Below are 22,372 nucleotides of genomic sequence, written 5' to 3' on the forward strand. Positions count from 1 at the left end.
TCCCTGGGAGATATCAGGAGGTTAATGAGAAGATTCCAGTGATTAGTTTGAAGATTTTATTATAGTAAAGTTTATCTTGAAACATCACACATGAGTGTCCTGTGAATCCTGAGTACTGGGGCTGAGACAGTGTGAAAGAGATCACCAGATTGTAAGTATACCTGTGGGAGAAAAACAGAGAGAGAACTGGAGAAAGAGACTTTCTCACCATGCATGTCTTAGGCCTGGAGGTTTAGCCTCCCCCATTCAAAGGATCTACACCAGGGATAAAAGCAGGGGCGGATTCTGAGTAAAGATCAGCCCGGGGATTTTCCGCCCAGGCTGGCCCAGGAGATACCCCCGTGGTCTGCCGAGCGCGGCTCTGTCGCGGCCGCGCTCGGCAGACCACGTGACCAGAGCGACTGGCCCACCGGGGGATGCCCGATCCCTGGATAGGCCAATCCGCCCCTGGATAAAAGGATTGGTGACAGCAAACTGGGACTTAGCTCCGGGACTGTGTGGCCTCTGCACCAGATTCAGTTGTAACCCTGAAGCAAAGACTGCAATATCAAATGGTCAACTGAGTCAAATGCAGAAGAGATATCTAGCAAAACTAACAGAATTATTCCACCAGAATCAATTTTGCATAGTAAAATTTTTACCAAAGATGCCAACAGTATCTTTGTACTATGTCCATTGTGAAACCCATACTGAAATGGGTCTAGTACATTTTCTTGTCACTGGCTCATTGCAAACCTCAGCAGCTGCGGTAGTTAAAATGGACCAGTCATCGTTTTCAAGGCATTTCAGTCAGATTCTGAAGGCTATGATGGAATGGGTTAGGGACTACATTAAGTACCCCATACAGCATACACAGCGGCAGAAGATGAAACGTGTTTTATATGGTACAGCTGGCACGCCAAATATGGGTGCAAATGATTGCACCCATGTTGCCTTCTACCCCCTCCCTCCTGTAGAAAAGAAATGGCATGGTATACCATAACAGGAAGCATTACCACTCTCTGCATGTTCGAGTTGTGTGCGATGCCTGCATGAAGATCCTCAGTGTGCCCTCTCCCAAGTTATCCGGATGCGGCCAGGACATCTCCTACTAACTCGAAATTTCAGGGCAGGGAAATACAGCAAAGGCTGGTTGCTGGGTAAGTTTGAAATAGAAGTAAAATCAAAGTGTAAGCTTTTTAGGGCTCCTACGGGAGAAGCCCGTAGGAGCCCGGCCGCTGGGACTTGGGCGAGTGGTGGAACCGAGACAGGATCAGGCAGGCTGGTGAACTGGAACCGGAGAGAACTGTAGCTGGACTCAGGAACTGGAACCAGGCAGGAGCTGTAGCAAGACTCGGGTACTGGAACCAGGCAGGAGCTGTAGCAAGACTCGGGTATTGGAACCAGGCAGGAGCTGTAGCAAGACTCGGGTACTGGAACCAGGCAGGAGCTGTAGCAAGACTCGGGTACTGGAACCAGGCAGGAGCTGTAGCAAGACTCGGGTATTGGAACCAGGCAGGAGCTGTAGCAAGACTCGGGTATTGGAACCAGGCAGGAGCTGTAGCAAGACTTGGGTACTGGAACCAGGCAGGAACTGTAGCAGGATCCGGGTACTGGAACCAGGCAGGAGCTGTAGCAAGACTCGGGTACTGGAACCAGGCAGGAGCTGTAGCAAGACTCGGGTATTGGAACCAGGCAGGAGCTGTAGCAAGACTCGGATACTGGAACCAGGCAGGAACTGTAGCAAGACTCGGGTACTGGAACCAGGCAGGAGCTGTAGCAAGACTCGGGTATTGGAACCAGGCAGGAGCTGTAGCAAGACTCGGGTACTGGAACCAGGCAGGAGCTGTAGCAAGACTTGGGTACTGGAACCAGGCAGGAACTGTAGCAGGCAGGAACGGAGCGAGTTCAGGAAGGCAACCCACTCCGGGGCACAGAGCAACTGGGAACCGCAAGGTAGCCCCGTTGCAAGGCAAAGACGGAGTGTCCGCGGCTGGCTTATCAAGGCCGCGGCGTCTGACATCAGGAACTGGGCGGAGTCACCACTGGCGGGAAATGGCCTAGAAAAGCATCCAAGTGGCACGCGTGCCTAGAGGTTGTGGTAGTAACTGCCACTCCATGCAGATTACCCCCATGCTTTCTGTTAAGGATAGTAAATGCCGCTCTATGCAGGTTACTCCCAACCTTTCTGTTAAGAGTAGCAACTGCCGCTCCGTGCAGATTACCCATGTGTTCTGTTAAGGGTAGTAACTGCCACTCCTTGCAGGTTACCCCCATGCTTTCTATTAAGGGTAGTAACTGCCGCTCCATGCAGGTTATCCCCATGTGACTATTAAGGGTAGTAACTGCCGCTCCGTGCAGATTACCCATGTGTTCTGTTAAGGGTAGTAACTGCCACTCCTTGCAGGTTACCCCCATGCTTTCTATTAAGGGTAGTAACTGCCGCTCCATGCAGGTTATCCCCATGTGACTATTAAGGGTAGTAACTACCGCTCCATGCAGGTTACCCCCATGCTTTCTATTAAGGGTAGTAACTACCGCTCCATGCAGGTTATCCCCATGTGACTATTAAGGGTAGTAACTGCCGCTCCGTGCAGATTACCCATGTGTTCTGTTAAGGGTAGTAACTGCCACTCCTTGCAGGTTACCCCCATGCTTTCTATTAAGGGTAGTAACTGCCGCTCCATGCAGATTACCCATGTGACTATTAAGGGTAGTAACTGCCGCTCCATGCAGATTACCCATGTGACTATTAAGGGTAGTAACTGCCGCTCCATGCAGGTTATCCCCATGTGACTATTAAGGGTAGTAACTGCCGCTCCATGCAGATTACCCATGTGACTATTAAGGGTAGTAACTGCCGCTCCATGCAGATTACCCATGTGACTATTAAGGGTAGTAACTGCCGCTCCATGCAGATTACCCATGTGACTATTAAGGGTAGTAACTACCGCTCCATGCAGGTTACCCCCATGCTTTCTATTAAGGGTAGTAACTACCGCTCCATGCAGGTTATCCCCATGTGACTATTAAGGGTAGTAACTGCCGCTCCGTGCAGATTACCCATGTGTTCTGTTAAGGGTAGTAACTGCCACTCCTTGCAGGTTACCCCCATGCTTTCTATTAAGGGTAGTAACTGCCGCTCCATGCAGATTACCCATGTGACTATTAAGGGTAGTAACTGCCGCTCCATGCAGATTACCCATGTGACTATTAAGGGTAGTAACTGCCGCTCCATGCAGGTTATCCCCATGTGACTATTAAGGGTAGTAACTGCCGCTCCATGCAGGTTATCCCCATGTGACTATTAAGGGTAGTAACTGCCGCTCCATGCAGATTACCCATGTGTTCTGTTAAGGGTAGTAACTGGGGCTCCGTGCAGGTTACCCCCAGACAACAACCAACAAGGACTGAATTACAGTCTGAGTAACAAATAAGCATGGGTGTAGCTTGCTTATTGCGGCGGTTACTACCCCTAAATAATTAAGCTAGATATGTCACTTAGATGCAGTTCCAACACTGCTCTCTACATAATGGTGGTGGTGGAAGGGAAATAGAACCAAAAGGTTACTAAGAGCCAAGAGAAACAGATAAGTATGAGAAGAAAAAAAAAGTGTGAAGCTTGCTGTGCAGACTGGATGGGCCGTTTGGTCTTCTTCTGCCGTCATTTCTATGTTTCTATGTGCTCTGTTAAGGGCAGTAACTGCCACTCCATGCAGGTTACCTCCATGCAGAAATGTTACAATGGTTACATTGGTGCTTTGGAAAATTTATAAACATTTTTATGAGGTTTTAAATATTGGATGTTCTTCTAGTCAGCAGTTTTGAAATGTTTATTTTTATTAGTACAGTTTTACTGTATGACTGTTTTATATTTATTGATTTTGTTTTTTGGTCCCTTACTCCATCTTTGATAAGGGTATGCTGTGTGGCCAAGATGAAAGATTCCTCTAGTATATAGTTTCTCTGTAGGGGTCTATAACAATCTGTTCTGTTCTCCATAGGAGGTGTATTGGTCTTCTAGGGCCTGGTGTAATATTTGCAGTGCTGCCGTTTCCTGGGTAAGGCTGCGTGAGTTCTGGGAGTTAGTGGTATTTTGATATGGCAGATTTGTCTCTTGGGGTAAACTGAATTCTTGGCAGCCTGTGATAGTTTTTGTTGGTTCTATGTATTATCCAAAAATACTGTATATGAGCTACTGAGACAATATGAATGTCTCTAACATCTGAAGAATTGACCTATGTAGTTTTAAAAGCATTTGTATAATATTTTTAGGTACATGTTTTGTTTTTTTTTATATATAGGTATTTTTAGGCAGTCTGGCTTGTTCTGTTTTCCGACCATGAGGTGTATTGGGTGTTTTGGAGCCTGATGTAATATTTGCTGTGTTGCCTTTTCATAGATAGGTTTACTATATTCTTAATTGATTGTTCATGGTTTTCTGAGGGCCAAGCCCACACACGTTACCATAGGCCTAATGGCATATGGGTTTCAAGTGTCTTTTGTGTCATGGGGATGAGTGAGGTGAAGCGACTGAGGGAGCAAGACTAAATCCCCTGCTGTAAATGTCACCACACTCCACTGGTCTCAAGGCAGCTTGACAAGATCTTTGCCCAGGAACAGAAGAGCGATTGGTTGTTTAGCACGGGTCAGTTCTGGGTGAGTCAATGCTCCTGCATGGGCTGGGCCTGGGCAAGGCATCTGAGTTTAAGGTTGCCAACTGGATCCAGATTTTCAGGACAGGTTAAGCCACACCTGGTTTCACTCCCCTGCATGCAGCTACTTATAGTCTTGCTTTTCTTAAGGGATGCAATATGGAAATTAGAATAAATCCTAGCATGGGGTAAAACCAGGACTGGATCAACCCATCCTGAAAATCTTGAGCCAGTTGGCAATCCTATCTGAGGTGCATCAGGGAGGGTGCTTGTGCCAGAGCAGTGTCACAAGGCAGCTCCAGACAAGATCTTCACCTCGGAGCAGGCGAGTTATTGGTGGTTCAGTAGAGGTTGGCTCCAGGAGATTCACAGGTGGTTCCATAGAAAATGCCTGGCTCCTCTTCCACCTCTGTTCCTCTCTGTAGCAGGAAGAAAGGGGCATTGCTGCATTCCATTGTCAAGCTGGCTGAGGATGACCTTACCTGCTGGGGGTATACGAGTCCACATCGAGGAGTCAAGACTTCTTGGAATGCCAGTCATCATTAGATGAAGCACTTACCTGATCCCCGAATATATTGATAGCAGCACTACACTTCCTCATAGACTCACTTTATGCCTGTCTTACAAGGCTTTTCTGTACAACTCAAGGTTTTTGGGTGGGTTATCATTTGTGCAATGTTTCCACTTACATCTCCATTGTATCTTATTATTTACTGTATCCTGTGGGTCTATGTTTTTTTCATGTGAATAGAAATTATGCAAAATAGCCCACATTTTACATCAGTCCCTTTATCTCTTATTGGCTCAGGTACTCAATTGGATTGTAAGGTCTTTGGGGCAGAACGTATTGTACTTGAATACTACTGCATATATATATATACCCTGTTTCCCCGAAAATAAGACCTAGTAGAGGTTTTGCTGAATTGCTAAATATAAGACCTCCCCCGAAAGTAAGACCTAGCACAGAACACCAGAGCATGCAGCTGTGATTTTTTTACCCTGCAGGATTCACAGTTAGTTGTCATCACAAACCAGCATAACCAGACAACTATTCAGACTATCATAAATGTTCATATTTTTGTTCAACAATATATGTGAATTCTTCTTCATGGAAAAATAAGACATCCCCTGAAAATAAGGCCTAGTGCATCTTTGGTAGCAAAAATTAATATAAGACACTGTCTTATTTTCGGGGAAACACGGTATATATATATAGTACCATTATAAAAATAATTATAATAAAACAAAGTGATATTGTAACTTGCAGTGAATACTTTTGCTTTCATAATTTTGTTTCTGCTGTTCTAGAGATTGCCCACAAGGTGGCAACAAAGTCTCACATTTTTACCAATTTTGAGAAGTACATAAGAAGCTTTTGGCAGCAGAACCACCTAAGATGCTTTGATTCATCTGTTAGAATTTAAATTGGGCTATTTATAGTGTTACTTTCTGCATCAGGAAGACAGTGCAACACCAGCCATGTCGGTGGTGGAAGACCAGAGGTTGCAGCAGTGCTGTCTTCCCTTGTCCTGTCATTACTGGAAGGACAGCAGTTCAGAATCCAATGCCTCATAGGTCAGTGAGACAAGTTACCCCAGGTCCTGTCCACATCCCTCAGCAGCCCCCAAGAGGGTGTCAGGCCAGAGGTAAATTCAGGAGGGGGAGGGTGCAGATAGTGGGGTCAATGCAATTTTAGGATTGGCAGTAGGTTAGGCTGCAGACATGAGTTGACGAGCAGAGGGTGGTTGTTTACAAGGTCAGGCAGGAAGTAACCTGCCCGACAGCTCCTTTAGTTTAATACTTGATGAATCACAAATGTTACAGATATGGCACACACCTAATTAACTGGCAGGGGGAGTGGGCTAGGAAAATGCCAGCTCAAAGGGCCCTTAAGATCGGATTTAGGCATAGACAAAATAGGCAATTACGTAGGACACCAAATTGTTATAGGCATTGGAATGTCAGTGATGCTGCCTTACTAGTATCTGGACCTACCATTACAGGGCTGGCCCTATAGCACCAACTTTAGAAATTCACTGCAGGGCTCCTGCAGCTGGTTGTGCATGGACAGGCACTACCTCTTGCTCTGGTAACAGGACAACTGGGCAGGGCTTTAGTGTGATATCTGTAGGAGGCCCCATACTGAATTTTTCCAGTTATTGCTGCTGCAGGACTGGCACAGTCTTAGTGGTAAATATGAGGGGGGAGGGGGGGGGGAGGGTGTGGTGTGCAGCCTGAGAGAGAAAATTTTGAGCAGGGGTAGAAGAACGTACCCCCCTTTCCGCAACTCGCTATGGCCAAACCCAACAAATCTGGCCACCAACACAAGCAAGGGAGATCATCCTACGCACTCCAGCTTATACGCATCTTGTAAGGCCTGCCCTTCTTAAAAGAAAAGGACCTGGACATTTTCTTTTAAACAGTGATTTACTTGGCTATAGCTTTCCTTCTAATCTACCTTTTTATGTTTTGTATTTTTTTAAACACTTATTTTGAAGATAAGGCAGAGATTGACACAAGCATCCAGCCAGCAAATGTAGCTTGGAGTCCTTTCTCCTGTGACTCATCTTAGTTTATAGTTCCAGTCACACAGGTTGGTAGATAAATGTGATAGAATGCAAGGAGGAGGCAGGTAGATGTGCATTGGCTCCATGAGAAAGGTCCCAACTCCACCCCAACACACATAAGGGAACAAGGTTTAGCAGGAAACACATAAGAGGGGCTGACTAGGATCACTAGCAGACAGTATACATAAATTCAGGCACCCACTCAGGAAAATGACAGTGAGGCCCACCCCCCCCCCCCAACCCAGAAGGCTCACTACTAATCACGCTGGTGTTTCCAAAGAAACACCCTTCCTGAGATGATACACCTGGAAACATCTGGTGGATCAAATAGCAGGAAAAGTCTCACCGCACAGTCCTGAGACTGTGGGCTCTAGCAGGAAAGCAATGTGGTATGAAAAGGTTGCATATGAGATCTTGCCCAGGGAACTACTTCCAATATGGCCACCATCAACTCCAGGACCTGTAAATATAAGACCACACGGTCGGGCAAACATCGCTTATTAGGGTGCAAACGTTTGAATCCGACACTCTGGCAGAAACACTCTGCCCTGTTTCGTATTGAAACAAATACTGAGATACTCCAGTGACTGATGCCTGTAAGCTGCTCTTGGTAGGTTCCCCACCCAGCCTAGTTCTTGTAGTAAAGAGACCTTGAGAAAAGGCCAGAGACTGACTTCCATGCTCTTGACTCAAATCAACCAGTCATCCAGATATGGATGCACCAGAATGCCATCCTTGCATAAGAACATGCTACCATCATCATTGACCTTGGAGAAGGTCCTGGGCACAGTGGACAGCCCAAAGGGCAAGGCCTGAAATTGGTAATGGTGATCCAGAATGGCAAACCATAGGAATCAATGTTCCTAGCAAATGTGAATATGCCAATATTCCTCAGTCATATGCAGAGATGAGGTATTCCCAATTGTACTGCCATGACGATGGTGCGTACAGTTTCCATTCAGAAATGAGTGATCCACAAATGACTGACTCCCTTGAGATCCAGGATGGGTCGAAAGGATCCCTCTTTCTTGGATATGACAAAATAGATGGAATAGCCCATATTTTGCTGCAATTCAGGAATGGGAATCATGGCCTTCAGGGCTAGCAGCCTTCTCAATGTAGTGTCAACTACTACCCTCTTCTGAGGGGAGTTGCATGGAGATATAAAGGCACCTGGAGGAATGTGAAGAAATTCTAGATCACAGCCATCCTAAATCACTTACACAAGCCATTGGTCCAAAATGATCTGGACACACCTGTGATAAAAGTGAGATAGGCACCCAGCAAGTGAGTCCGCAAACCTTCATTGGGAAGATCAAGAGGCTCCACGTCCAAAGCCTGCATCTTTCTGAGGCCTTCTGGGGCGAAAAGACCAAGACCTACCAAAGGGACAGGATTTCTGAGAAGAAGCTCCCTTATAAGGATGAAATTGCCTATAGTCATGAGAGTGGCCACTTGCCCGAAAAGGTCAAGAAACCGGCCTCTTATTCTCCAGCAAATGGCCCCGTTTGCCATCTTTTTCAACTCACTGCCAAACAAAAGGGAACCCTTGAAGGGCAGCTTGATGAGACTGGACTTACAACAGTATCAGCCTACCAATTATGCAGCCACAGCTGCTGTCTAGCCACTATTAGGGAAGCAACTCCTCTGGCAGCTGTGTGAACCAGGTCACAGCCTGCATGTGACAGGCATGAACTTTTATTTGGAGTTATAATTTGAAGTAAGAAATTGCCATCAAGAATTACTGCTGCCCATAGCAATCTACTAGATAAGTTCAATATACTTAGAAGTGATGAAGTTCTAAGTAAGCCCACATTGAGCTATGGGATTTTGAAAATTCAGAGTCGTTAAAGATTTTAAATTGCATAAAAATAAAAAATGAAAAATAAAACATAAGCAAATATGATTTCACACCACAAAGTAAAATGGTACTGGTGCACAATTTGAGTTATAACCCAGTAAATGGTTATCATCCATATTTACAGTACAGACACCAAAAGCTTGGTATTTATCACATTTTATTTCCCTGTATGGTTGTCAGTTGTCACATCCTGCATCAGTCAAGAAGGCACCACCAGAGTCTTGCGAAAGACAAGATAACATGAGCCACCAAGGCACAACAAGAAACAATCTGCAAATTCACCGCCACAGCCTCAAAGGCTTGCTTAAGGATAGTCTCAATCCTCCTACCCTAAGCATGCTTTAGAGCTGCCCCTCTTTCCACTGGGATAGTGGTTTGCTTAGTGACCGAACACACCAACACATCCACTTTGGGAAACACAACTACTCTCTGGCCTGCAGATCCAAGGGATATAAACCCACCAAGGCGCACTTCCCTTTAAAGGTTGCCTCTGGAGCACTCCATTCAAGGTCAACCAACTATTGAATAGACTCCAGAAGGGGAAAGAAACATGAAGCCTTGAGTAGGGTGACCAATATGGGGTCCTTCTGAACACTTAAAGAGTCACTCATAGCCACTCCAAGGGTCTTCAGAATCTGAAATATCAGACCCAGCAACTCATCTCTATGAAAGAAATGGAGAAGAGTTCTATATGGCTCTAAATCCAGGGGACTCTCCCCTTCCTCAAGAAGGGAGCCACCCAAATCAGTGTCATCTTGATCCACATCTACTAACACCTTCATGATGTGCAGCGCCACAGTGTCTGACCATGGTGGCAGACACAGGAGAACTTCGACCGTGTGATCCTCCCTTAGAAGGTATTGCCAACTCAGGATGCCCCTTGTAGAAAGGTCTGTAATCCCTGGAAGAATTCCACCCAAGAAAAGGAAGATGGCTCCATAGGCCTGATTCTGACATGTGAGAGCGAGTCTCCCCTGAAGATGACTCAGCCAGCAGAAAAACTGAAGGAGACACCCATGTGTCACCTTCTGCCCCACTCCCCTCAGAACGAGGGGACAGACCCATCATCAGCAAAATCAGGAGGCGGCAAATCTTGAGCATCCATGCAGCACAGACACAGGCTTGTAGAAAGTTCTGGCTGTATCACCCTTATATAGCATACAGCACAAACAGCAAAACTGCTTTGACTCTTTGGCACCAGTGTCATGGTTAGTATGCGCGCAATACACATGCAGTGGCAGTTATGTATTTAACTATGCACATAGTTAGCAATATGCACAATGTGCTGAAATGCATGCAAAGAAAAAACACACAGCTACACACGTGCAAAACATGATTATGCGCACAATATATGCACAAAGTCTGCACTTAACAGGGAATGCTGATTTAGGAGTGTAGTCGCGAACTGATGTTACACAAAAATGTAGCCTGGGCCTAGCCAAAAGCTGTGCGACCTGCAGTGTCCGAGCTGCTTCCAAACCTCACAAGACTCAGAGACGTGAGCAGGAGATGCCGAATGCTGAGGAGAAGGACCCGGTAGATAGCCTTACTATAATACTTCCGTCTACCTTTTTTTTTTTTTTTTTTTTTTTTTTTTTAAATACAAACTTTTACCTGAGCTTCCCCCCCCTGCTACCGGGAAAGGATGGGGGGGGGGGGAAGGCTCTCAACTGAGGGAAGGACCCAATGATATCACCTTGTCATCCAGTGGGGGGTTTTTATTTTGGTTCAGGCCATCCCCAATAGGGGAATGAATGTCCACCATCTGCTGAGACGGAGAATACTTGTGGGCTGATGTCAGGGCAGGACTATATGGCCATGATGTTAGCTTCTTACTCAATCTCCATCTGCTGGCAGAGGTGCATAACCCACTGGTGGGGACTTGCCTGCCTGAATTACCGATTCAGGAATATATTGCTTGAGCTGGTGCATGATGCTCCCTCTACCCGCAATCAAATCCTACCTAAAAACCCACCTTTTTGAGATTGCTTTTCAAGCTTGGCGCTCTAGGATCATGTTTGTTGACTAGGCTTTGGGCTCCACAAACCAGGCATGGTCTTTTGCTGTGCATTTATTAGCACGATAGAAGTTATGAGAGGGGTGGGGGCACTAAAGCAAAGGAGAAAGAGGTAGGGAGAGAAGAGAGAGAAAAGCCAAATGAGGAAAAAAGGGGAGGGAGAAAGCAGAGTTGCTTACCAGTAACATGTGTTCTCCTAGGACAGCAGGATGTTAGTCCTCGCACATGAGTGACATCATTAGATGAGACCTGTTCGGAACTTTGATCTCAAAGATTCTAGAACTTTTAAACGTAACTCCAGCTACACATGCTCAGTAGGGTATCACCCTGCCTCCTAGGCAGACTCCCTCAATCTCCCCCCCACATACACACACATGGAGCTGTGCGGTCGTGGGAGCCATGTGGGTCACGGTATTCAGCTTTGCTCTCTCCTCAGTTTTTATTGATTTTTTTCTAGAGCTGCAGCTGTTTCTTTCCCTTATCTTACAGTAGTTTTCTTTTTTCCTCTTTCCACTGTTTGCTAAGCACATGGCGGACCTTAGTTGCTGTGCAGCCTGGCAGAGTCTAATACTACCCCTTATTAAATAAATACTGCACGGGCAGTTTAGTGTCTGTGTCCTGTCCTTGCTCTGTTTTTGTACCTTTGACAGGTGATGGCAGGATTGACAGAATACAGGCTGTTTTACAGAGGGGAAAACAGAGGAGAATTAGATTTTGTTTTATGGTGGATGGGATTTTTTTCTACCAAATATGCAGGGGTGGGTGGCCCTCTCAAATTCCCCATCATCACCATGTAGGCATGAATTTTAGAACTGAATTTAAAAACTTACATGAAAAGATTTGCAATAAAGGAGATACCCATGATAAAGCTTTCACTTCACTCATTCTCCTGGCACAGCAAATTACAACCAAACTACCTTAATAGGTAGAAAAAGGTTTAGAGAAGATCAAGTAGAGAACAGCACAGCTTCAGTACCCAGAAAGAGTCATGTTTCATTCTTTATTCCCTACTAATACAGACTTAAGTTGTTGCTACTTCACAATGTTCGACTTAACAGTTACACTCCAGCAAGATGGTCAAGTTAACACCCACCAAAAAACTTCTCAGCTGCTGGAAAGCTATTTCTCCCAGCAACAAAAGGTGGGTGAATGCTTGAGCAGAGAGCAGTGAAATGAGTGCTTACACCAAGGTAACCAGCACAGAGACAAATTCATATGCTGGTTTGAGGGAGGCTCATCTAGACAGACAGAAAAAGCTCCTCTGATTTGAATCAGTTTAAAAGCATTTATTTTTTATATAATAAAAAAAAAAATAAAGACATCATTCCTTTCCCCATGGTGAAGGTGGGAAGAGGATCCCTACTCAAATGTAAAATTCACTGACTGGTGACCATGAATGCCAGATGAGTAAGGAGAGGCAGTCTTTAGCAACTAGGAAAGCCTGAGTAAGCAGATAAGCAGTCAGGCCCTTCTCTATCAGCTGGGCAGCTGCCCCAATAATGCTGGTCTTCAGCATGTCTTACTGCTGGCCTTTACATGTCCATATACAGCTAACATTAGTTGCTATTTGCTCACACAAATTAAAAGTCCTTTTGGAAGTAAGGATTCCTCCCCTCCCATACATGGAACTTGATAATTTTTTAAAAAGTTAAAAATGTAACATGCTATTAAATCCACCCTTACTCCCACTCTTCCCCCAAAAGCTTCATGTTTTAACAGCAGCAAAATAGAAAAAAATCCAAACAAACCATACTTTCTAAATTGAAATATCCTAAAGAGGAACTGTGTTTTGCAAAATGTTTATCACATTTGAGTTTGAGTTGTGTAGATCTTTTCCAGGTCTGTGTGGAACTGTAGAACTATGGTAAGCAATCACATTAAAACCCTGTAAGGTTGAGCCCTCACTAGGAATCAAGAAGTCCAAGTATGGCATCATAACCTCTCTGCAAATCTGTTTGCCCCCTCCATTATTACAGTACTCAATCACACATTTAAAAAATAAAATAAAAAAAAGCTAATTGTGTGACTCTTGCTTGACGATAAAGATTCAGCACTTTCTGTACTATTAAGTTACTAGTTCTGCAATGACTAATTGTCTTCAGCTTAAAGTGATACTGGTTTCCAGGTCTCAGTAACAGTTATGATTAGCATAAGCTGAAGTGTTTTAATGCTACTGTAGTACTGATTTTCATGATTTGTATTAGTACCATTCTCCACCCCCTGGTGCTACATCTAGCCATTAAGACAACTGTGACAATACAAGAAGCCAATCCCAATTCACATGCCATCCATCAGATAGGCTTGCTGGGCAGACTGGATGGGCCATTCGGTCTTCTTCTGCCGTCATTTCTATGTTTCTATGTTTCTATATGTAGGCCTTACTGGAAGGCATGACAACTCACCCTTCCCCACACTTCTGCAAAGGTTCACCTCACTAACAGAACACATTGACTGACTGATTCTTCTTTCTTAATCTTAACAGCAGTTGACCTATGTATACTGTATGTACAATACATGTCAATAAAACCTGGTGCTTAGCTAATACTGAATAGCTGTTTTGGAAGGACGCCAGAAACCTGCTTTGATATTTTAAGGACCAATCTATTAAGGACAGCATCAAAGAGGTGTGTCTAATACCTGCAATTAAGAGACCTCCAAGCATGCCCTCAGTGTCTTGCAAAGATGTGTTCAGCAGCTATTAAAAATTCCCTTGTGTGTCATGTCCTAAAGATCTCTACATGTACTTCTGTAAAACTGGGAAGCATGGCAGCACACGAATTTCAGCGAAGTCTTAACAAAAGGAGTTGCATATCCCTTCTTTAAGAAATCACGTCTGTGTTTTTTTTAGCTGGAAAGTAAGTGGTAGCTTTTCCCCTTCCCAGCAGCTGCAAAGACATAAGCTAGAAAATAAGCAGGACACTGCAAATCCAAAAGGTTATCCGAAGCACAAGCAGTTATTGCAAGTAAAACCAGATCAATAATATTTGGCATGACTTAGGTGAAAGAAAAGGAATCCTCCATGTCTCCCATTGGTTGAGGTCCCAGGAAAGTCATTTCAATCTTGTTCCATAATTCCCCACTTTTTTTGGGAAACAGAGTGCTTAAATTCATACCTTTACGAACAGCACTTTTGTTTCAATCCTTCTTGTAACAGTCACTTTCAACCTCATCTGGATTTTCTAAAATTCCTGTATAAAAAAAATGTCTTCGTGTTTATATCTATATATTTTAAATCATTTCTTGTGCGTAACTCAGTCACTCCTGATAGTCCTGTCACGCAGGACATTTCTTTCATCTGGAGCAGCTTAGGAAGAATTGCTCTCCCTCCTCCAATCCTTCTGGTTATTTATCGGATGTGGGCCATGTCCTCTAGGAAAGGGGTCTTCATGCAACCGGTGCAAAGCTGGTCCATCCAGAGGGGAGCCTCATGCTGTAGTGGGGTCCGGCGGGGAAAGAATGTGTAACTCAGATCATAATTCAGCAGGCAGCTGATGGATGCCATGTACAGGTCGGAAAAACGGCAGAGGCGGCGAGAAAAATAGGTCGGGTTGTGACAGGTGCGGAAGATGCTACCGAACTGGGGGTTGAACAGATTCTTGGTCATAGCCCTGGTAGGGGGAAAGAATGGGAAAAAATGTAAAAAAAGACAAGCGATGTTACCTACCAACACAAATTTCCATGGCTGGAAGACTAAAAAGATGCGAGTCAATTCTGCTCTGCTTTTCAACCTTAGTTCCCTTTCCTGGTAAAATGCAAGACTACATGTAACAGAATGAAATGTGATGGAGGCATTCAAATGACAAGCAACAAACTGGAAACACACATACCTCTGATAATATGAGACAGAACCAACCTCAACAATTAGGTAATAGTTCCTGCTCTGCCTACTCAGTCCCAACTCCACTCTGACCCTTGTTGGTGGCTAGGAAGATATACAAAGTTGCTTACCTGTTCTCCGAAGACTGCAAGTCCTAGTCACATAAGTGGGTCTCATAAGTGCATATGGTACCAAGCAGAACAAGTTTTTCGCAGCTTGAATAAGTCTACTGCACTTGTGCAAGACCTTCCTGCACTGCAATGGTCCTATGGCTTTTCAGCTCCCATTTTAGCAAAGTTTACAGAAGGGAGAAAACTTCTCAATGGCAGAGTTTGTGTGACTGCTTAACTGTCTTCTGATGACACCTGATGCAGATCAGGATCTTCACTTTGTCTGAAGACAAGCAGGTTTAATCACGTAAGTGAGATTCCCTAGCTAAGGGTTGTCTTTAACAAATAAAGGGGAAAACATTACAATAATCACCTAACAGATGAAAACAGGTTTTTGTTGGCGTTGCTATTTTATTTGAGCATTGGAGGAAAAAAGCAAGCAACAAAGGGGAAGATAATTCTAAAATCATAAAAACGTTCCCTCGGAGAGGGTGGGGGATCTACCCCTCAAAAAGGCCGTGAAGAATGTACAGTCCCTACATAGCATCTTGAGAGAAGACAATGTCCAGATAATAACATGATACAAATAAATGAATTTCCATGTTGCAGCCTTGTGGGTGTCCCTTAAAAGACACACATTAGATTGGCAACTAGTGTTTGTCATGGCTCCAACATGCTTCCTCTAATGTCAATCTGCAAGCCAGTTGGAAATGGTGCATTTTGTCACAGCACTATCAGGTCTATCTGAGTCAAGACTTTTTAAGGGATTAATTTCACTCCAGATAGAAAGCAGCTCTTTTACAATCCAAAGTATGAATACATGCTTACCCCTTATGGGCATAAGGCCGAGGAGAAGGATGTTAGTTGGATGTCTAAGGTGGAAGTCAGACTCTTCCCTTAGGCAGGAATCTGAGATAGGTGCAAAGTATCATTCTATTATGACGAAACCTAATGTAAGATGGATAAATCACAAAGATCTAGAGCTCACTGACTCTACAGGCTGAAGTGACTCATTAAAAAGCAGCCTTCCAAATAAGGCAACTTGAACCCACAAGAGTTTAGAGGTTTAAAAGGGGCTTCCTTCGGCTGCACAAGACCTATGTTGATATACCATCACAATATTGGGGGCTTCACAGTGGGCTTCACCTGAAGCAAGCTCCACATGAGTCAGACAACTAAAGGCTGCACAGAAAGCAAAGTAGTTCACATGTAACTGGTGTTTTTCATGGACAGCAGGGATTAACAGTCCCACATATGGTAACCTCATTGCCCTGCACCATATATGGAGAGTGTCAGCTCATTGACTAGAAAGCTTTGCACACATGCAATGGGCTCTGCACCAAACAGCTCTCAACTAAGCCCCTTCAATGTCAAAGCTAACAGCAGGCAGAGTAAAAAGGCAATTTAACTCTACAGAAGAGATGGGAGGAATGTGGGACTATTAGTCCTGTTGTCCACAGAGAATATCAGTGGACAAGCAGGATGAACATGTGGAAACTATGTTCCCTTCCATCTACCCTCTGCAAGACAACCTGCTATTTGGGTGATTGATGGAAGAGTTTAATCATGAATGTTTTAAATTGATTTTTTAAAAATATAAGTCCAAGGTAGGAAATTCCAATAAATGAAAAACAAAAAAAACCCCAACCCCCCCCAAAAAAAATAAGTAAAATATATGAACTAGGAATTTTTACTTCAAATATTTCAGAGGAGAAGGCATAACTCTTATAGTATTAGGCTAATTGTTGCACTATTTTTCAGCAACTTCCATAAAGCCTATATATATTTATAATCATTGAACTTATGCCTCCAACCACTTTTGAAATTTAAATTCAGTCTGTGAACAAGTGAATTCAGTGAAAAACCTCCTAACACACACTTATCTTGAATGGTGAATGCTTCAATCTCTGAAACCTTGATAGTTTAGAGAAGAGGACTAAACCAACATGGTCCACATTTCAGAAGCAATCACTTCCTAAATCAGGGAAAAGCCTCTCTTCTTATAATCTTGACTTTTCCTAGTTTAAAAAAGATTTTTTTGTGTAGTCAAATTCCATGTAGACACTCCGTGAAGTTCATCTTACCATCACATCCTAGATGCTCGTATCATAACCTCATTTTAAAATCTTTCTAAATGAGGAAATTCAAGATTATAAGAAGAGAGGCTTTTCCCTGGAAGTGATTGCTTCTGAAATGTGGACCGTGTTGGTTTAGTCCTCTTCTCTAAACTATCAAGGTTTCGGAGATTGAAGCACTCACCATTCAAGATAAGTGTGTTGTTTTAGGAGGTTTTTCACTGAATTCACTTGCTCACAAAAGACAATTTAAATTTCAAAGGTGGTTGGAGGCACAAGTTCAATGATTATAAATATATAGGCTTTATGGAAGTTGCACTATTTTTCAGCAACGATTAGCCTAATACTATGAGAGTTATGCCTTCTCCCCTGAAATATCTGTAGTAAAATTTCCGAGTTCATATATTTAACTTATTTGGGGGGGGGGGGGGGGGGTTGGGTTTTTGTTTTTTTCATTAAATAGATTTTTGACAACTGACAACCTACTGTCTTGAGAGGAGGCAGCCTCTAGGCCAAGGATGGCAAAACTTCACTCCTCAAGTGCCACAAACAGGCCAGGTTTTCAGGATTTCCACAATGAATATGCATAAGTAATTTGCATATAATGAAGGCAGTGCAAGCAAATCTCTCTCATGAAGATTCACTGTAGATATCCAGAAAACGTGGCCTGTTTGTGGCACTCGAGGACTGGACCTGGCCATCCCTGCTCTAGGCAGTAGTGAGATGTAATACTGCATACTGTATTCCACATGGCTGCCATAATGCTGTGGAAGTAGTCCTTGCTCTGACCTGGTGAGCATGTACAAGGACAAGCCTGCTTTTTGATAGCAGTTGGATATCACACATTTGTTCACAGGCTATCCTGGTCTATTTGGGTCAGAGGAGACAGAATTGTGTGGATGTTCTGGTTTCTTTTGTTCTATCCAAACAGGACAAAGTTCTTTGACAAGCTAGTGTATGTACCACATCTTTTGGCAGCATACACAGTTTAGGAAAGAAGGGGGGCAGGATAATTTCCTGATTTAAATTAAAATTTGAGACTACCTTCAGCAAAAAATTTGAATGGGTACACCAGACTTCCTTATTGGGGAAGAATGCATGTACACAGGGTAGGGGCCTAGTGCCTGGCATTCACTAATCCTCCTTGCTGAAGTTACCATTTTGAGGAAAGCCAGCTTCACGGTCAGATAACTTTGGTTAGGACAGCCTATTTGAGAGGAGCACACTGAAGATCCAGAGTATGAAAGGGGGCATTAATGGTGGTTTTAAATGTAACAAGCAGAAATAGGAAACTATGGGATAATTGGAAACTGGTTTCCCTGCCACCTGGTCATGGTAGGCTGCTAGGGTACGGAGAAACTCGTACCAAGTTAGTTTTTAGCCAGTAATTGATAAATAGTTGAGCAAACACTGATCTGCACAAGAGAAGGCAGGTGACTCCTCTGTACACCAAATTGAAAATCTCTTCCACTTTGAAGCACAGGAACCCCTAGTGGATTGTTTCCTCATTGCTAGGAGCACTTTTGGACACAAAGCAACAGCATCTAAGTAGCAACTATTGCACTCAACATGTGAGCTAAGAACTAGCACTGGGATATTGGCTGGGGGGTGGCATCCCCTGTACCTGTGCTGAGAAACTAGTGTCAGTGATGGCATGAGCCAAATTGGCTCTGCTGCAGTAGGATGACAGTCCTGCTTCAGCTTTGCCAGGGTCCTGGATATGTGCAGTATCAATAGGCAAGCATACAGAAGCCCCTCTCCCCAGTGTATGGAGCGAACATCCTATGGTACACATTGTCCTCAATCTCTCTGAGCCAAATTCATTTATTTAGAATATGACTACCTCATTAATGTTGGTTTGAATGAGCACTGTTCTATTGGAAGGAAATGCTGTACCATAAGGGTTAGAAAAATCTTGTAAAAAAAAAAAAAAAAAAGCCTCAGGGAGTTACCACTACAGTTATGTCACAAACAGAGATGGAGTTATGCGCTCTACGGTACAGCTCCATGGTTTGAATAAGGAAGCTGACTGATCAATATTGTACCATCTCTGGATATGTTTTTAGTAATTTTTTGTGTTATCAGTTTGTTTTAAGTTTCCCATGGTTTTTCACTGCTCATAAGAATTGTGATTAGTCTTGTGAACTGCACCACTGTTTGCTGCACTGACTATAGCAAGGTAAGTAAAAACATTTTGAGGCACAGTTTGCAAGAAGATATGTTATGCTGCATGACTATTTTTGGATTTGCTTTACACTGGACTACTGGATTAAAACTGATTTAAACATTTTTTTTCTGTGAAAAATGTTTGACATATGGTATGACATATACAGAGTGATAGTAATGACCTAAATCAATTATTTAGCTACTGCACCATTCGTCAATATAAAAGTCTGGGTACTAATATATATAGCTAACCTAAGTTTCTAAATTTTTGTTGTAATGCTATGAGTGTCAGCTCTATTGCTCCAAGTTCCCACAGAGTGATCTGAAATAGATGTACTGAGGAAGAGCAACATGAGCCTTGAGTATCACTTGGTGGCACTAGAAATAGACATCCTACAATAAGATTACCCCAGACCAGTCATACCGCTAAGGATGTTGAGATCTCTAGTCATTCTTATGCTGTGACTGCGACTTTGGAAATACTGAGAACACCGGGACTGCTAAGACTGCCTCATGGGTAATTTGGAACTTGGGAGTATATGAGCAGTTGAGGCCATAAAGATGATCCTTGCTGTTATGGACTGCAAACTACCACTAAAGTACTGTTCACCCAGTCATGGATGAAGGAGATCTTAATATTTTCCACATCTAGTAGTGCCCCTATAAACTCTAGCTGGCAATGTGGAAATAAGTGGGATTTTCTGTAATTCAAGAGGAATCAAAGAGCCAAATCACCAAAGGCAAGGCTTCCCTTGTGAAAGCCTCAGAATATCACTTGAGACAACCGTCTAGGTATGGAGAAATGAATACTCTATGCCTCCTGTGCTGTGCAGCCACTTCCTTAACATCTATGCTAGACCAGCCTAGATGAATGGGTTAAATTCCCCATCAGATGTAGACAGAAAGCTCAAAGCAGACTTTACTCTCCTTACAGGGCTCTGGTGCTTCCTATCTCAAAGCTAAGACAACTAAAGACAATTGCTTTGTTTTGGTTTCCAAATCACAGCCACATCAAGCTGCAGCCAAAAATCTTTACTCTATAACCATTAATCCAGTAACAAGATAATCCCTACATTAAGGGCATGATTAGGCTAACTACCAACAAGTCTTCACAAAGGTGAAATGTAAACTTCCATGTTAGTTTCCTTTCCTTTAGCTCTGCCAGACCAGTCCAGATAAGTGAGTTAAGTCCCCCTGTCAGCAGATGGAGACAGAGAAGAAAAGTTGAAAACAGATTTCATTTCTCTTATAGGGGGGTCTACTGCAGTCTCCAACTCTTCAGTGTTTCTCTTACTCCAGCAGATTGTGCATACATGTGGACTGATGAAGAAATTAGGAGTTGGCCACTCCTACTAAAGCTTTAGGCTCAGGTTCCCAGGGCAGCATAGGCCAAAGTCTTGGGGGACTCCAGTTGATGTTGGGACTGCTTCTCACTTCCCCCTTGGGAACAGACATTTGGGGTAGTTCTTGCACCAATGACTCAAGCACCAGGTGGTTCCTAGTGAATGTCTCTTTGGTGGGTCAAGCAGCAGGAGCTATTGACAGCAATCATGCGCTATTCTTGGAGAGTAACAGGGAGGCAGAAACATTTAATTAAAAAAAAAAAAAAGGCTTGCAGTACTCATTTCCTGGAGAGCCTCCAGGTCTCTTATGATGCTGTGTTATATTTGGACTTAGTCAGGGGGTTAGAGGTGATCATCCTCCCCTCTTGCTCCCCCTTCTTGCTTCTGGTATTTCTATGAAAAATAAAAAGGTGTCGTGGCACCATAGGTAGGTCACAGCAGCTCAGCATGTCAGCCTGGCTCATGAGTAGACAGGTGCCAGATAGGCAAGTACAATCCAAGGATAATTGGCATTTTGTCAAAAGTGAAATGAGGTGAGTTCATCAGATCAAGGTCTGGCCTTTTTTGGGGGGAAGGCAGAGCTGTAGTGCATATGGATAAGGGCCTGGTTGGCACTTATGTTTTGACAGGATCAGCAGCCATTTTACTGCAGTTTAAAAAAAAAATTGAACAAGTCAATTATGCTATTTCACTCCAATAGTCAAATGGAAAAGTTCAATAGGGGCTACATATTTACCCTTAGGCATAGCAGAGTCTGCACAGCTCCTACTCTCTATGGTGGTATGTCTAGCAATCTTACAGGCATATAGAGGCTCCTATCTCTTGCTAACAGACTGATGTCAGGAATAGCCTTCAGAACAGTCTCTTCCCCTCTACACAAATAAGGTTTCCTGGAGAGCCTTTGTTTAAAAAAATGTTTATATTCCGTTTATATCAAAATACATACTAAATGGATTACAAAATATATTAACAATTAAACACAAGCATACAATAGAACAATAAATAGCAGTAACATAAAAGCTGAATAAAATAAAACAATTAGTAAATCACATCACTGTAAATCATAGTTTATCATAAAGAACCACAAGCCTGCCTAAAGAGTTCTGATTTCAGCATTTTCCTAAACAGCTTTAAGTCGAGTGAATGCAAATCGGATAGCAATGCATTCCACAAAATAGGGCCAGAAAAAAAATGATCTCTGGCGTGTTTCACTCAGCCATGCCATTTTTACAGATGGAATAGAAAGTAAATTTTTGTCAGCAGACCTCAATGTCCTTTTTGGGACATAGGTCTGTAACAAATTAGACAAATAACTAGGAGCAATGGACCTCACTGACTTATAAACCATCATAAGGACCTTAAATTGAATTTGCGATTCAAACAGCAACCAATGGAGTTCCTTTAAAATAGGAGATATGTAGTCATGATGTTTGACATCCAATTATCAAACGAGCTGTTGAATTCTGCAATACCTGCAAGGCTCACAATCAACAGCTAAGGAGGCCAACAAACAGTGAGCTACAATAGTCTAACATACTAAGAACGGAAGCGTGAATGATGGATCTAAAATCTGATTCAGAATAAATTTCAAATGCCTTAAAAAACGTAATTTATAAAAACCAATTTTTAAAATATTTTGAAAATGCTGCTGAAAAGAATCTGTTTTCAAATATAATATCCAAATTACGAACTGAATCTTTAAAAGGAACAAATCACATTTAACAATGTTAAAGAACTCAAATTATGCGAAGCCAGGAAGTCTATTTGCCGTTTTCTGGAAAG

General features: G+C 43.2%; 1 protein-coding gene across 1 annotated transcript in view; it reads right to left on the reverse strand.

The window, feature by feature from the left end:
- Positions 1-12,060: 12,060 nt before the first annotated feature.
- NT5DC2 (5'-nucleotidase domain containing 2) overlaps positions 12,061-22,372 on the reverse strand; it is a 145,575-nt gene continuing 135,263 nt past the window's right edge. Inside the window, exon 14 of the mRNA XM_029609701.1 lies at positions 12,061-14,687. Coding sequence (XP_029465561.1) covers positions 14,426-14,687 — 262 coding nt within the window. The 3' untranslated portion in view covers positions 12,061-14,425. The remainder of the gene's footprint in view (positions 14,688-22,372) is intronic.

The sequence above is a fragment of the Rhinatrema bivittatum genome, chromosome 1, assembly GCF_901001135.1.
Source record: "Rhinatrema bivittatum chromosome 1, aRhiBiv1.1, whole genome shotgun sequence".
Classification (NCBI taxonomy): Eukaryota; Metazoa; Chordata; class Amphibia; order Gymnophiona; family Rhinatrematidae; genus Rhinatrema; species Rhinatrema bivittatum.